This window comes from Adiantum capillus-veneris, chromosome 23, assembly GCF_014529385.1.
Source record: "Adiantum capillus-veneris isolate H3 chromosome 23, ASM1452938v2, whole genome shotgun sequence".
In the NCBI taxonomy this organism is placed as follows: Eukaryota; Viridiplantae; Streptophyta; class Polypodiopsida; order Polypodiales; family Pteridaceae; genus Adiantum; species Adiantum capillus-veneris.
Genome location: NC_140953.1, coordinates 33,267,955 through 33,282,616, shown reverse-complemented (window position 1 = coordinate 33,282,616; position 14,662 = coordinate 33,267,955). Strand labels below are relative to the sequence as shown.

The 14,662-nt window shown below is 43.0% G+C and overlaps 1 protein-coding gene across 1 annotated transcript; it reads right to left on the bottom strand.

Annotated features, from left to right (window-relative positions):
- Positions 1–572: 572 nt before the first annotated feature.
- Positions 573–5,206, bottom strand: LOC147427614 (pentatricopeptide repeat-containing protein At2g13600-like). The gene has a single exon (XM_086496544.1). The coding sequence runs from the start codon at positions 4,903–4,905 to the stop codon at positions 2,962–2,964; it is 1,944 nt and encodes a 647-aa protein (XP_086352670.1). The 5' UTR covers positions 4,906–5,206; the 3' UTR covers positions 573–2,961.
- Positions 5,207–14,662: the final 9,456 nt, after the last annotated feature.

Below are 14,662 nucleotides of genomic sequence, written 5' to 3'. Positions count from 1 at the left end.
GTCCAAGAAGTTGGTGCATTCTTCATGCCAAAGGGCATTCGCTTGAAGACAAAGACTCCCCATGGAGTGATAAAAGCTGTCGTGATCCTAACATCACCTAAAATGGCGATCTGATTGTAGCCAATGAAGCAATCCTTCAAGTAAGCAAAGCATGTCAGCTACATTTTCTAACATTCTCTCAAAAAATGGGGTAGGAAAGCCATATGGAATAGTGACCTTATTGAGATCTTTGAAGCCTACACAAACCCTGATCTTGTTTGAATGCTTCTTTGGGGCAATAATCATTGGGAAGAGCCATTGTGTGTTCAATGGGATCAATGATATCTACGGCTAGCATCTTATCAATTTCCTTCTTGATTGCTACTGCATACTTGGGGCTGAGCTTGTATGCCTGGCCATGCACGAGCTTCGCGTTCTCCTGTAGGGATATGGAATGAATGCCTAGAGCCGGGTCAAGAACTGTGAGGTCCTTGTATGACCAAGCAAAAACATCCTTTCAACAAGTAATGAAGGAAACCATCAAATTCAGTATCTAGGGATGAGCCCAGAGCCACGCTTCCAACAAAACGAGGTTTGGTTCTTCTTCAATACCTAGATTGACTTATTAATTGGATCTTGATAGTTTTTTGTTCACGATTGGAGTAATGATTCCATGTGCATCACCACACCAAGCACAGGGCATAGACAAATCCAATTGGAGAGTGAAGCTATCCCATCAAGTAGAAGATCTTCCCTCAGCATTGCACAACATGACGACCAGAAGGAAGAAGATAAAGAAGCTCAACAAGTCCCACACGAGGAAGTGGTCTTGCCCATAGGGATAGTCCCTAGTGAAGAAAGTGAGCTCCTCAAATGGTTAGAAGTAGCACCTGAACCTCACTATTTTGCAATCCTCTAGGGAATTGACAAAGACATAAGCCTCAAGGAGCCAACACCAAGGATTGAAGAAGTACTGTCTCTTGGTCTAAGTGAGCCCATCACTCATCACAGACATAGAAGTCCCCCCTCCAGGTACAACAAGAAGAGGATTCACAATATGAAGCAGACACAAATGATTCTCCCTAGTCCAAGGTGGGAAAGGCTAGGTCCAATCCTGCGCGGCCAGAGAGTAAGCAGGCCAGCTCCAAGACAGGTAGAGATGACTTGCATGTGGATGAACTTCCTCAAGGATAGGTATAGGAGAAGGGACAAGACTTTCCCATTGATCACACTCCTGCTCATGATGTGGATGCACTGACTAAAGCTGGCCAGGATGTAGCAGAGGAGTGAAAGAGAGAGGAGGAGAGTCGACACGCCACAACGTAGTTCCGAGCCAAGATGCATTGGTCCCAAAACATGGTGCCCCTTCCGATATTTCTTTATTATTACTTTGCACAAGTAAAATGCCCGAGGGTCCTCTCTCTGCAGTGCTCCCAAGCTAATCTGCCACAAAAGAGGCCTTGGCAACTTATTTAAAGGCCCCTGGCCAAAAGCATACAAGTGAAAAGCCCTGCCCTGCTCCCAAAAGCTCTTGCTCCAAAAGCTAGCGCCCAAGGGGCTGTCTATAAATCATAGAAATCCGTACACCTGCCACATTAGCATGTTCCGCGATTTCTGGGCCGTCCGTCCAACTGACTGCGTGAGGTTTTTTTGCTAGTTGCTTTATTTTAGGGTTTTAGGCCCCTCAGCCACTCTCTATAAGTCAGGAGAGGTTAGGTTTATAAACCTAAACCCTTTTCACCTCTCAGCCAGAATCAGAAAGTTGGTAAGAACTTCTTCTGTTTCCGTTAGGTTTTAGGCCCCTCGGCTGGGTTCTGTCAGTTAGGCCATGCCATGTGCATGCCATGTCATCAGTTTGTGACAGAGATATCAGCAGCAAAGTCCATTCCACCTACTGACTTGCCGCCATGACATGATTGGATGAGTGCGTATTCGATTCCGGGTGCTGACATGGTGGTCATCCATTGGGTGCAGGCTGGTATTCCTGTTCCGAACTGACAAGAGATGGGCGGCTGGGTAGGGCTGCCCCCCAATCCCCGTCTGTGGGCATGATAAAATGGTTTATGGAATGATGATAAGGTAATGTGCCAACATCCACAAGAAATATGAGATATGCCTGCTGATCCGGAGTCCCCAAATACATGACCAAAATTGTGAGAGGTGCCAGGCAAGCCCAAAAAGGTCAACCATCAAGTATAACACTCTGATTTTCAAATCATTACATGCTTGGTCTCATGAAGCCCAAAATGGATAGGACTTTTCTACAAGACCAAGATAACTTCACTACAAACACTGAGCACAGAAACATGTGTTACTGCATCTGGCTGAATGTCCTCATGCTGCATGAGTGTAGAGCATTTGAGTTCTTACTTACCTTGATCCTCTTGGCCATATCCATGCACCAAGAAACAATATTTTGCAAAGGGAGCTATCAAGCATACAGGTTGCACTTCACCCTCACTTTGGCATGCATACATGTGCACTAACTAGAGCATTGCCCAATAGAAAAAACTACTTCATAACTCTTCCATGGGTTTCTTGCATGAGACTGAAGCAATTCAGCACTCGCTTACATTGACCCCTCCAAATATTGCAAAATCATTCCAGGAGTCCACATTTTGACAAGGGGGCTTCTCAAGGATTCTGATATTGGCTTCTGTGTTCCTTGTTCATAATTTTGATATAAGAAAGCTAGCAACAGCGTAATTACCAGATTCGCTTGTTCTTCCAAATGTGTACGGTCTCTCCCTGCACTGCACCAACGAAGGTCACATGCAAGGGTCAAAGTCCCAGAACAAAAAAAAGCAAAAGCTCCTTTGAAAGTCTCTGAAGCACATCATGATACCCAATGCAGGCCCTATGAGTATCCTTGCTGCTAATTTTATGCACAATTTCTTTCGCTAGGCCTAGATACAAGTTCACCATGTGCGTGTCATACTCAAGTAATCCATTATCCATCCACCAACCGTGCCCTGGCTTGCTTTATGCTTGGTATTTTACTCTTTGTGCTTCTATGTTTCTTGCCTTATCTTGCATGCCAGCTGCGGCATAGATCTGTCCCATGAGGATGTATGGTGGGCCATGGCTTTTATTGACTTGTACAGCCTGTTCAAAGGCCCACCTCCCAAGGTTGATATCTCCCCTTACCCTGCAAGCATCTAACAAAGCAAGCCAAATAGCAGAGCGTTGTAAAGATGGCATCTCCTGGACCAATTCCAATGCTCTTTCTAGGCGCCCCGCACGCCCAAGAAGGTCAACCATACAAGTATAACACTCTGAATTCGGAATCACACCAAACTTGGTCTTCATGCTTGCAAAAAGTGCATGGCCCATATCTACAAGACCAAGGTGACTACAAACATTGAGCAAAGAGACAAACGTCACTGCATCTGGCCGGATGCCCTCATTCAACATGAGTTCAAAGCAGTGTAGTGCTTGCTCACCTTGACCCTCTTGCGCATACCCTTCAATCAATGTGCTCCAAGAGACAACATTCCGAGAAGGGAGCTTCTGAAGCACATCTTGTGCCTTTGAAAGAGCACCACATTTGGCATACATGTCCACAAGAGCATTACCCAACATAGTGCTATCTTGCAACAACCCGTCCTTTGCAATCCTTTCATGAATTTCTTGCCCTTTCTCAATTGCTCTGATAGTGGCACAAGCTTTCAAAATGGACAAGTAGGTCACAGCATCTGGAGAGATGCCCTCACGCTGCATGAGATTTAAGCAATCTAGTGCTTGCTTACCTTGACCGTCTTGTACGTATCCTGCAATTAATGTGTTCCAAGAGACCACATTTCGAAAACGGAGCTTCTTGAGCAATTTTTGCGCCTTTGAAAGCGCACCACATTTGGCATACATATCTAGAAGAGCAGTGGCAAGTGCCATATTATTTTGCAACAACCCTTGCTTTCTTATCTCATCATGAATTTCTTCTCCTTTGGCAATCTCTCCAATAGTGGCACAAGCTTTCAAGATGCAAATATAGGTCACTGCATCTGGAGAGATGCCTTCATGCTGCATGTGCTCAAAACAAGTAAGTGCTTGCTCACCTTGACCCTCCCGTGCATACCCTCCAATCAATGCATTCCACGAAACAACATCTCGAGAAGGAAGCCTCTCAATCAAATCTTGTGCCTTTGGAAGAGCACCACACTTGGCATACATGTCTATGAGAGCATTGCCTAACACAATATTATTTTCTAGCAAGCCTTGCTTTGCAACCACATTGTGGATTTCTTCCCCTTTCACGACTGCTCCCATAGTTGCACATGCATTCAAGATGCATGTGTAGGTAACTGCGTTTGGAGAGATGCCCTCATGCTGCATACGGTCGAAGCAATTTAAGGCCCTTTGGCTTTGGCCTTTTCGAGCATAGGCTGCTATTAGTGCAGTCCATGTAATTACATCTCTGCTGTTATGCAAGTTTAGTAACTCTTTTGCTTTTTCAAGTTCACCACATTTTGCATACATGGTTACTAATGCATCGGAGCATTTTTCAACCAAGCCCATTTTTAAAATGTTATCATGCAGTTTGATGCCCCTGTGCAGATCTTTGTTCTTGGTACAAGCCCTCAATGAGACCACAAAAGCAGCACCATCCTCATAAGCTTTGATCAATGAGACGGGGAGCGCAGCACCCATAATGGTGCTTCTACAGAGTTCACCACTCAATGATGCAAATCCTCTTCTTCTGAGTTCTTCGATGACCCAAGGAGGATTATAGCAGCCGTCCATGAGCAGAGAGTCTTTGGTAAACTTATGCTTAAAGTCAGCGTGTTTTGGGCTCCTCTTGCTGGTACTGTTATCCCACCACTGGGAGGGGTCCCTAAAGAACTCATTCCATAGAGATTCATACCTGCGACGGTCCTCTTCGCTCTTCGCTACCCCACAGCTCCCCAGCTGATGAAGTTTACCAGACATTCCACAAGACTGATGAAAGATTGGGGCGGAGCAGCGTTCGCTGCCAGCTCTTCCGATTTAACTGAGTGGTGGAACTTGGCATTGCCAGAGGCAGGCCAAACTGCCAATGCGCATTGCGAACACTCTTGTCAAAGGGGTGGGCGCCTGATTAGCCTAGTGACGTGGAAAGCACTTTTTAGTTGGTCACTCCCTTGCCCTCCTCTCAGAGCGGATCCGCACACGCCAGGTTTAATCCCCACCCGCTACCTAGCGTCAAGGAAATCTGTCCACTACTCTCAACTAGCAAGCGCAGTCTTCTACCCCGAGTGCCCACCCCTCTAAAAACTAGATGCATTGTAGTGTATCGTGCGTGGGAGCAGCTACAAAGATGACAATGCTAGGTAGATTAATACTTCTAGTTTTGTCTTACATATTTTTTGCTTAGGGGAGTGTGAAGGGGAGAGAGATAGAGAGATAGAGAACAAGATTATAGGAATTGGAGAGAGAGAGAGAGAGAGAGAGAGAGAGAGAGAGAGCTTGCGCTTACCGTCAAATCATTGGTACATTCCAATCATAATGTCTCGTATCAACACGAAGACCTCGCAAAAAACCATAAAGTGGATCAAAATGTTTGTAGTTTAATGTTTCTAATCATATTTAAAAACATTATTTTTTATTATGTATTGGTTCATTTTTATGTTCTTAAAAAGAAAAAAAATATGTAAGTTTTTTTGCACGGGGGAGTTTGCAGAGTTCTCCCCAATTTTATATAATACGAGGGAACGTGCCATTTCCATGGAAGCATGCAAATTTCGGTGTATTCGTTCCACTGTGTTCTAGTGTTCAAGAGAAAAATGTAGCGGAGCTTACTCACCGTGTGTTCCGATATCGTCGTCGATACACATAACTTGCCTTTGAACTCTCGTGTTGCCTCTACTCCTGTAATAATAAGAGGATAAGATCATTGTAAGTAGGTTGATAAAGTCCAACATATGTAATTGCATCTAGAGAGAATGCATAGCTTTACAATCAACGTAAACATAATATATAATCACTTTTGTAAGGGCACCACCGTTGGTATACATATCAAACAAAGCATCGCAAAGAACAACATCTTTCTCCAATAGTCCTTGACTAGCAATCTCCTCACTCACCCATGTCAACAACTTCAAGGTGCTTTGCATCCAGAGAGAGCCTTCACGTCCTAACTTGTTAAAACAGTCTAAAGCTTCCTTGCCCCAACCATGTTGGGCATATCCTGCAAGAACATTTCATGCTTTTGTGAGGACACCACATTTGGCATACATATTAAGTAAAACAATGCCAAGAATGATATTTTTCTCCAACAGCTCTTGGCCAACAATTTCATCAAGAAGAATTGAAAAACTTTTATGTACATTTTTATTACGATGCTTATTTGTTGATTGTTGTAATTAATGCAATGTTGTCAATTGAATGTTTCTCATTGAGCTTGGTGACATGCTTTCACATGAGTATATCGTGTTACCATATACATGTGGTAGTGATGTGTGTGAACACACTAGGACCGCCGGGGCATTTTTTCCCTCTTTAGGAGGTTTTTTCCCCCGAGCATTGTAAATACGTCCATCACTCTAGGGCTATCTATCTTTCCATTGCATACTAAGTAACACACTCTCTATTGTGTGCCTTGAGCTTCCTTCGTCTTCTCCAAGCTGTGTGTGTTTCTCTGCAACCTTAATTCCAATAATTGGTATTAGAGCAGGTTGCGTCCTCCTGGGCTTAGTCCCCAGCTACTCCAGCACACGCTTGCTCACTTTCTCCAATTTTAGTGAGCTTTGGCAAGCGTTCGCAGGTCGACAAAAATTTCGGGAAGGCTCGTAAAGCTCAATCTGCTCAGATTTTTTATTCGGGCTCATTTCGGCCTCCGTTTCCACTACAGGCAGTACTGTACAGGCTATTTCGTCATTTTGTGCAAATTTTTTGTCAGTTACGTTTTCTCCATAACAGGTGCCTCATAGTCTTCTACGGTTTGTGCTATACAACACGTGTGTTGAGCCAGCAGAGGAAGTGTTGAGCCAGCAGAGGATCACACCCACATTTTTGCTCACACCCATCATTTTGTAACCATTGATTGTAATAAATGTCTTTCCGACATTAATTTTGATTTAAGCCATTCATTAAGTAACGGGACTCAATTGAGTTTCCAGCTTGTAATCCCGAAGTAATTTCACCTGGTGATGTAAATAATTAGAGATGTTCTCACCTCCAAGGCTGAGGTATATAAGCCAAAGTTTTGTAACATAAGGGAGATTCAAATAATTAATCAAAGGGAGTTTTTGAGCGCCGTGACTGTGTCTGAGAGAGAGAGAGAGTTTTATCTTCTTGCTACGCGAGCTACGGGGCCGCCATTGGAGAAGCGACACCGCCATTGTGTTAGCAACGGTGAGAGCTACGCACAGATACCAAGAGTGCGCGCTATCGGCTTCTACGTGTGGTAAGTTCCTACGAGCTTCGGTGTGAGTTTTCTTCCAACTCGTGTGTCGGAATAGAGCGTGCAGCATATCTATAGAACCACAACGAGTAGAGCTACACATTAGTACCATCGGGGTCAAGTTTCGGTCACCTATATTTTTCGGCCTGTCTTCATACGCGTTTACCGCACGGAGTGGGTATAGGTTGATTTTGCAGTTCAAGTCTTTAGGGTGTTGTTCTTACCTAGTGCATAGACTTCCCCTTGAGTTTGAGATCGATTCGATGATTCTAGATCCTGTTTCGTATAACATTCGTTCGTAGTACGGATTTCAGTCACTTGCGTATTTTAGAACTTAGATTTGATTTCCTTAGTAGTGATTGTCATTAGAAGGTCGAGTAGGTGATTTGACACCCACCTAGTTGTTTCCATGCGCATGCAGGTCAAGCTTCGTCCTCGTCTGACAAATTCTGTTGTTGGTTGAGTTCTCGCTATTTAGCTTCCGCTAGCGGCGTAACCGCCTTAACATTTGGCGCCGCTGCCGGGGACGAGAGCCCTAAGTAGGTGACCTTAGACTAATCCTACGAGGTGAGTCGTATAAACTACTTTGTATACTTTAGTTAGAAAAGATCTAGGAGTGGTGGACTCCGAAGATCTCGAGAGATACTAGGAAGTGGGGTATTCCTGGGTCTTCCGTGTTGACAGTATTTTTAGTTTAGCTTAGATTTGTTTGTTGTTTTGTTGGTGTTGAGTAGTTGTTGATAGAAGAAGAATTTGCTAGTCCGTGAGTGACAGTGGATATCTTTAAAGTCACAATTACCAAACCCATTTTATGATTAGGAATAGCTTAGGTAGGACTTCATTTGATCCTGATCTAGAGCTAGTAATCATTGGAGTATTTGCTTGATATGGTTGATTGCATGTTAGATCACTAAACCGTCGAGTTAGTAGTGAAACTTGCAATAAACAAAAGTCAGAGAAATTTTCTGTGTATCTGGGAGTTGCTGAGCACTTGAGAAAGCTTTAGGAAGGATTCTGTGCCAAAAAACTGGAAATCTGCAACTTTAGACATCATACGCGTATGATGTCTAAATGACCAAACAGAGACCAAAACAGAAATTTTGACTTTACCAGAGTGTTCAAAAGGGGGGTTATACCCTAATTTCAACTTAAAACAAGAGCATTAACACTCAAAGAAACCCGAAAAGACAAGTCGGAGTCCAAGAAACGCAAAGAATAGGAAATTTTGGATTCAGATCTTGTTTTTACATTCAAACCTGACAAAAACACTTGAAACTCAATTATAAACATTGGAGAAGGCTTAAAACCAAAAATAGTCAAAATCTGGGACAAAAGACATCATACGCGTATAATGTCTTTTGGCACATCCACTGCTTATTTTTGAAATCTGACCTGACAAGATTGTTACAAACACTGTAGAAAGCATAAATATCAAGTTTGGACCCAAATTGATGAAAAAGACATCATACGCGTATGATGTCTTTGACCTAATTTTGGACATATTTTGATACTTTGCTAACACAGATCCATTGTAATAGCTGTCTAGAGGTTATATTTCAAGTTTCATCCCATTTGGATCACAATTGACCCAAAAAACAAGTCAAAAGCGGAAAATTGCCAAGAAAAGCCTAAATTAGCCATAACTTGCTCAAACAGAGTTCAAACTGAATTTTGTGAGGGAACAGAGCATAAAGGGGCCACCGAGAGTGAGCATAACCAAAATAGTCAAAATCTGTGAAAAAAAACATCATACGCGTATAATGTCTTTTTCAGTATAATTGCGACAAAATTCTCACTTGATGAAACAGAAGTTGTCCAACTGACAAGATTAAACAATTGACCAAGTATCAATTAGTTTGGATCAATTCTGACCACAAAAACTTGGGGAAAACAAATTGCCGAGACGGAAAAGTTACAGTCCTTTAGGGGAATTGATGAATTTGAGATCGGGCAGGAATCTCCGGAATAATCAACCAAAACAAGGGGAACCAGCAAGTGTCATATCAACCGAGGGAAGTGTAAACCAAAGTTGGGTGCAACCATTAGAGCCGATCTTTGAAGGAAGTGTTTCTGATACTTCTTCGGAGAGGTCTTACGAGATTTTCACCGAACACTCGAACAGGAACAACAGAGAAAATATGGCAGCAGGATCATCAAACCCTTCCGCCACAATGAAGCTACTGTTCATAAAATATCAGTACGACAATGAGCAAGGTGCCAAGATCTACAAAGATGGAATGGACCGCTATTGTGTAAAGATAGAAGATAGACCTAGTGAGTTCAAGGACTTAGTGCCTGTGAGCTATAGCGGAGATAGATATCTAGATGACGAGGGTACCATGTACTTGGTAGTCCTAAACCCTAACATTGTGGACAAGTGGGGATTGATGGGCACCAAAGCCAAAATAGATGAAGAACTCGAGGAGAAAGCACCAATAATGAACTTCCCTAATGCGAGGTTAAGAAGAGAGAATGAAACTACAAGGATCAACACTGATAACATCTATGTGGGGCTATACAAATATAATAATGGGGAGCAAGATCTCTATTATAGATGTGAAGAACCCTACACCGGAGAGTTGACAGACAAAAAAAGACTCTATGTCTTTACCTACACAGAGGGATCAGAAGTGAAAATTGCCGCTTACGATAAGTATGGCAGGCAATACTCAACAATGGGCAAGAAAGAATTAGAAGGATATACATACTTTGGGGGACCACTACATCAGTATTATGTTACTTCTAGCTCACATAGACCAGCACCGACAACTGGAGTGCAAAACCCGATGACGACAGGAGGACAAAGAACTCAGGCTGCTGACTCTTTCAGTCAACCTCAGTACTCGAAGCCCGGACCAATGGGATCATTACATTCCAGAGAGTCAATGGATACGAATCGAGGTAGTGCAGTTCCAATCCCCACGTATACCACTCCAGGTCCAAGGTTCGAAGCGGAGCCATCACATTTACCTCCTAGTAGTAGATTCAGGGCGGGGGAACCGACAAGGGAAACCCATGAAGTCCATGATGCTAGAGAAAGCTTTAGCCGGGACACGGGAGCAATGAGATTGGTAGCAGACCATAGACGTATGAGACCATCTCAAGTAGCGAAGTGTATGCCAAAGAAGTATGGTGGTTCAGGAGATCCGTATGCACATGTGTCACTCTTTAAGCAAGTCTTAAGAGCTGAGCAGATAACAGATTTCCATACACAATACGAGGGATTTGGTCTTACTCTAGAAGGTACGGCATTGACATGGTTTCAACCACTGAACATAGGGGGATTCCATGACATTGACCATTTGCTAAGAGAGTTTGCTGAGGAATTCTCAAAACGAGGGATTAAGCACAATACGGTCTCACAAATATATGCTTTTAAACAGAGAGAACACGAAAAAGTGAAGGAAGCTTCACTTCGCTTCAAACAATACATTGAGAGATGTCCAGTACGTGAACGACCACAAGATGACAGACTATCTGTTCTCTTTATTGAGGGACTGAGGAACGACACTCTCAAGAAGGACTTGCACTTGAAAGCTTGTACAAGTTTCGAGCAAGTGACAAGAGAAGCATTGTACTTAGTGGATAACTGTACGGTTTATGGAGAGGTGTCAGCGGATACAGATTTTGCATCCAGTAGCTCCTCCTCCGTAGCGAGCGAGACTACCACTAAAAAGAATGTTCAAACAACAACCATGCCAAATGTAGAGCAAATGATAGAAGATGCTCTAAAAAGGATGGCACCATACCAAAAACCATTGCCAAAAACACTGAAATGGTGTGCTATTGAACAAAAATGGACAAATCATCCAACAGAGGAGTGTTATTACAACAAAGGGTATGTAAGGGAGCGCCAGTATGCACCTCCTAATCAATTAGCACCACCTCAGATACATCCAGTACCTCGATACCAAACGGGAAATATAACAGGACCTATGGGGATAGAAAGACCGCAACCGGTATTGGGACAACAACCACCTTTACCAGGAGCAAGACCAGTGGGCATTAGATATGCACAAACCTTAGAGAATCAGGAAGAACAAGCCTTAGTGCCTGTTCAAGCCTATTACGAAGAATCGGGTGCACACATGTCTCCGACAGTGTATTACCCACCAGAAGAACCAAAACAACCAGAACCATGGGGCATGATTGGGAATGTTGGAACACCAACAGTTACAAGTGCTTCTGATGAAGAGAGATACAATTTGGACACAAGAACATTGATGTTCATAGCTCATGGAGGGTTAACAGGACAAAGACCATCCTATCCACAAAGGACGAATCAAATGGGACCAAGACCAGCACTAGGACCCTGTTACAAGTGTGGAGGTGACCATCTGATGAATGTTTGCCCACATACGGAAATCATTAGAATAAACGCTTATTGCATTGAGTGTGGGGTTACTCACTTCATTGAGGATTGTTCAAAGAATCCAAACAAAGTGCAAAAGACGACATTGAATATGTTAGAAACTATTCCTACCAGCAGTGGATCTGAAAATGAAACTCTGATACCAACGCAAGTTGTTACTAGAGCTCAAGCTAAGAAAACCACTAGAGAACCTGAGAATGGAAAGTTAGCGACTGAAATGGTTAGTCCAGGACCGCGGAGTCAGAAAAACACATGGAAAGCTAGAAAAGCACGCATGACGTTGAGAAAAGAACGTGAAGACGCTATTCTAGCTGAGGAACTAAAGCAAACGAAAGATAGATTAGAAAAACTTGAGAGTCAAAACGGGAAACGAGAGATAAGCCCGGAAAGAACGAAACAAAAGAGTATCAAAGAAACAACGAGCTTAAGCTCAGGGGGATCAGTGCTAGTTGACAAAGTACACGAACCATTGGACGCACTGATAAGAGCTTACGAAGCTAGGTTAAAGAACAACCAAACACAGGAACAGAGGTGGATGACATACCCAAACGCGGAATTGGAAAAGCAGAGACTTGAAATGTGCCAGAGAATGATCGAGACTGCACAAGCCTTATTAGAACCACCAAAAGAAACAATGAATTGTGGAAAGGAAAACCCAATTCAGCAAGAGACTATCGTTTCACGGGTAGCTGAAAAGACTCCCAGTGCACAAAAGCCTGAAAATACACAAAAGGATGACCGCATAGTATTGAACACAACCGATCAGGAGATAGAGAGTTTTCATCCAGTCATACAGAGGATTTACGGAAAAGATGAGGATTACAATGAATTTTGGAAACAAGTGAGAGAGGCAAACTTTGCAAACGAGCTAAGTTGCCAAGCTAATCAGACAAATTGGGAAAAGGACATCAGGAATCCTCCCATAGTGGAATTTGAGGCAGGATCTCAAGTGGACTTGGATCTGCAATCTTACTGGGGAGATGGGGGCTCTGTTAGAACAATGGAGAGCAAACCTCATTCACTGAAAACCTTACCTTCATACTTAGGAGAGTATGAAGCAAAATCCGAGATTAGAGCACTTCCCTCACGAAGAATTTCATCAGAAAAAGTCATGGACTCGCAAGGATTGATAGAGATCTTGTCAACACCAGTGACATACACTATCACTCTAGCTGAGCTTTTGAGGCTAAGACCACATATGTGGACCACTGTAGGAAAATGCTTGGAGAAATTCGGGATAAAAGATCCAACATCGAGATTGCAAGAGAGCATAGAGGAGCTGAGCAAGCCACAAAAGAACGCTAAGCCTGTACCCTCAAACAAGGTCGGAGAGTATTGCGAAGGTGAAGAGGGGAATACAACCTTACCAGTTGAATTCCAAGGAGTGAAGACGATGGCAATACTAGACAGCGAAGCAGGGGTAGCCATTGCTACAAAAGAAATCTGGAAAAAATGGGGGAAACCAGCAATAAGGAAGACTAGGTTGAAACTCCAATTAGCAGATGGACACATGGAGAAACCTATGGGGTTATTAGAGAAAGTTGTAGTGACTTCTTGCGGCATTGAATACGAACATACTTTTGCTATTGTCGATTTTGCCAAGGAGAATAACTATGATATCATATTGGGAAGACCATTCATGAGACAGTTGAAAATGGTCCAAGATTGGGGCTACGATCACATATACTTGAGAAATATGGAAACCACTACACGTGTGAACCTGAAAGACCATAGCTACAAAGATGTGAACCGAACACCGGTAGAGGAGTTTGATTCAGCTACTTTGGCGGGATCCGAATTTCCAGCTTGGTTAGGTAAACCCAAGGAGTTATGGATGTGTGGAGCTTCGAAATGTGGAAGTCTAAAACGAGAAGAATGTGTTTTAGAAAGGGCTATCGAAGACGAAACTTATGTAGGAGAACCCTTTCCAGAGGACACGTTTGAACCATTAGAATGGACACACATTCTAGCAACCCTAGATGTTTGTGCAATTCCGGATGGTCCCACAACAAAATTTTGCGACAAGGACGGGTACGACGTGGTTCCGTATTTCATGTTGAGAACTGTGCTCGAAAAAGAAACTGAAAAGAACGATACACTGGAAAAGGAAGATGAAGAAGAGGTGTTTCACAACATTCCCAATCATCCAGAGTGGGGAAATGAAGCAGACAACGAGTCAACGGACAATTCAAGCGGAAACGAAGAAACTATAACGGATGTCCGATTTTATGATTTTCCGAACCAAACTAAACAACGCCAGAAACACTATAGAGCAAAGAAAAAAACAAAAGGGGTTAGAACCAATCCGATGACTAGAATAAGAGGAAAAAATCAATTCTTAATGCTAGTAAAGGCTGAAGATTGTGTTAAGGATAAGATTTCTGGAAGAATGAGAGGCAGTGATCAAAAGAGCTTACGAAAAGACAAAAGAGGCTCAAGAAATCAAGTTCAAAAGAATGGAACGAAAACTGAAACAGAAAAATCAGAAAAGAACAAGCGCAACAGAGAATACACGGAGTCCAAGTTAGAACGTAGAAACAAGTACAGAGAGCTCAAGAAAACTTTGAAGGAAGTTTGGACGACAGAAATTGAGAGTGGAGAGGACGAAAACGTCAAAATCAAGGAAAACATGGATGTTCCCTCTCACTATAGGAAATTCACAATAGAGGATAGGAAGGTGATATTAACCCCACCTATTCGAGAGAGGAAGGAGAACGAATCTTATGACGGACCGGAGGATGCAAAAAAAGTTGATTTAGCAGCTCCAGGTGAGACGCCTAGACTGGTGTACATAGCCACAGATTTGTCTCCAAGCGAGGAAGAGAGACTTTTGAGTCTTCTCAGAGAGTACAGGGATGTGTTTGCATGGTCTTATAAGGACTTAAAGGGAGTTGACCCATCGATATGCCAACACTCAATCCCACTGAAACAAG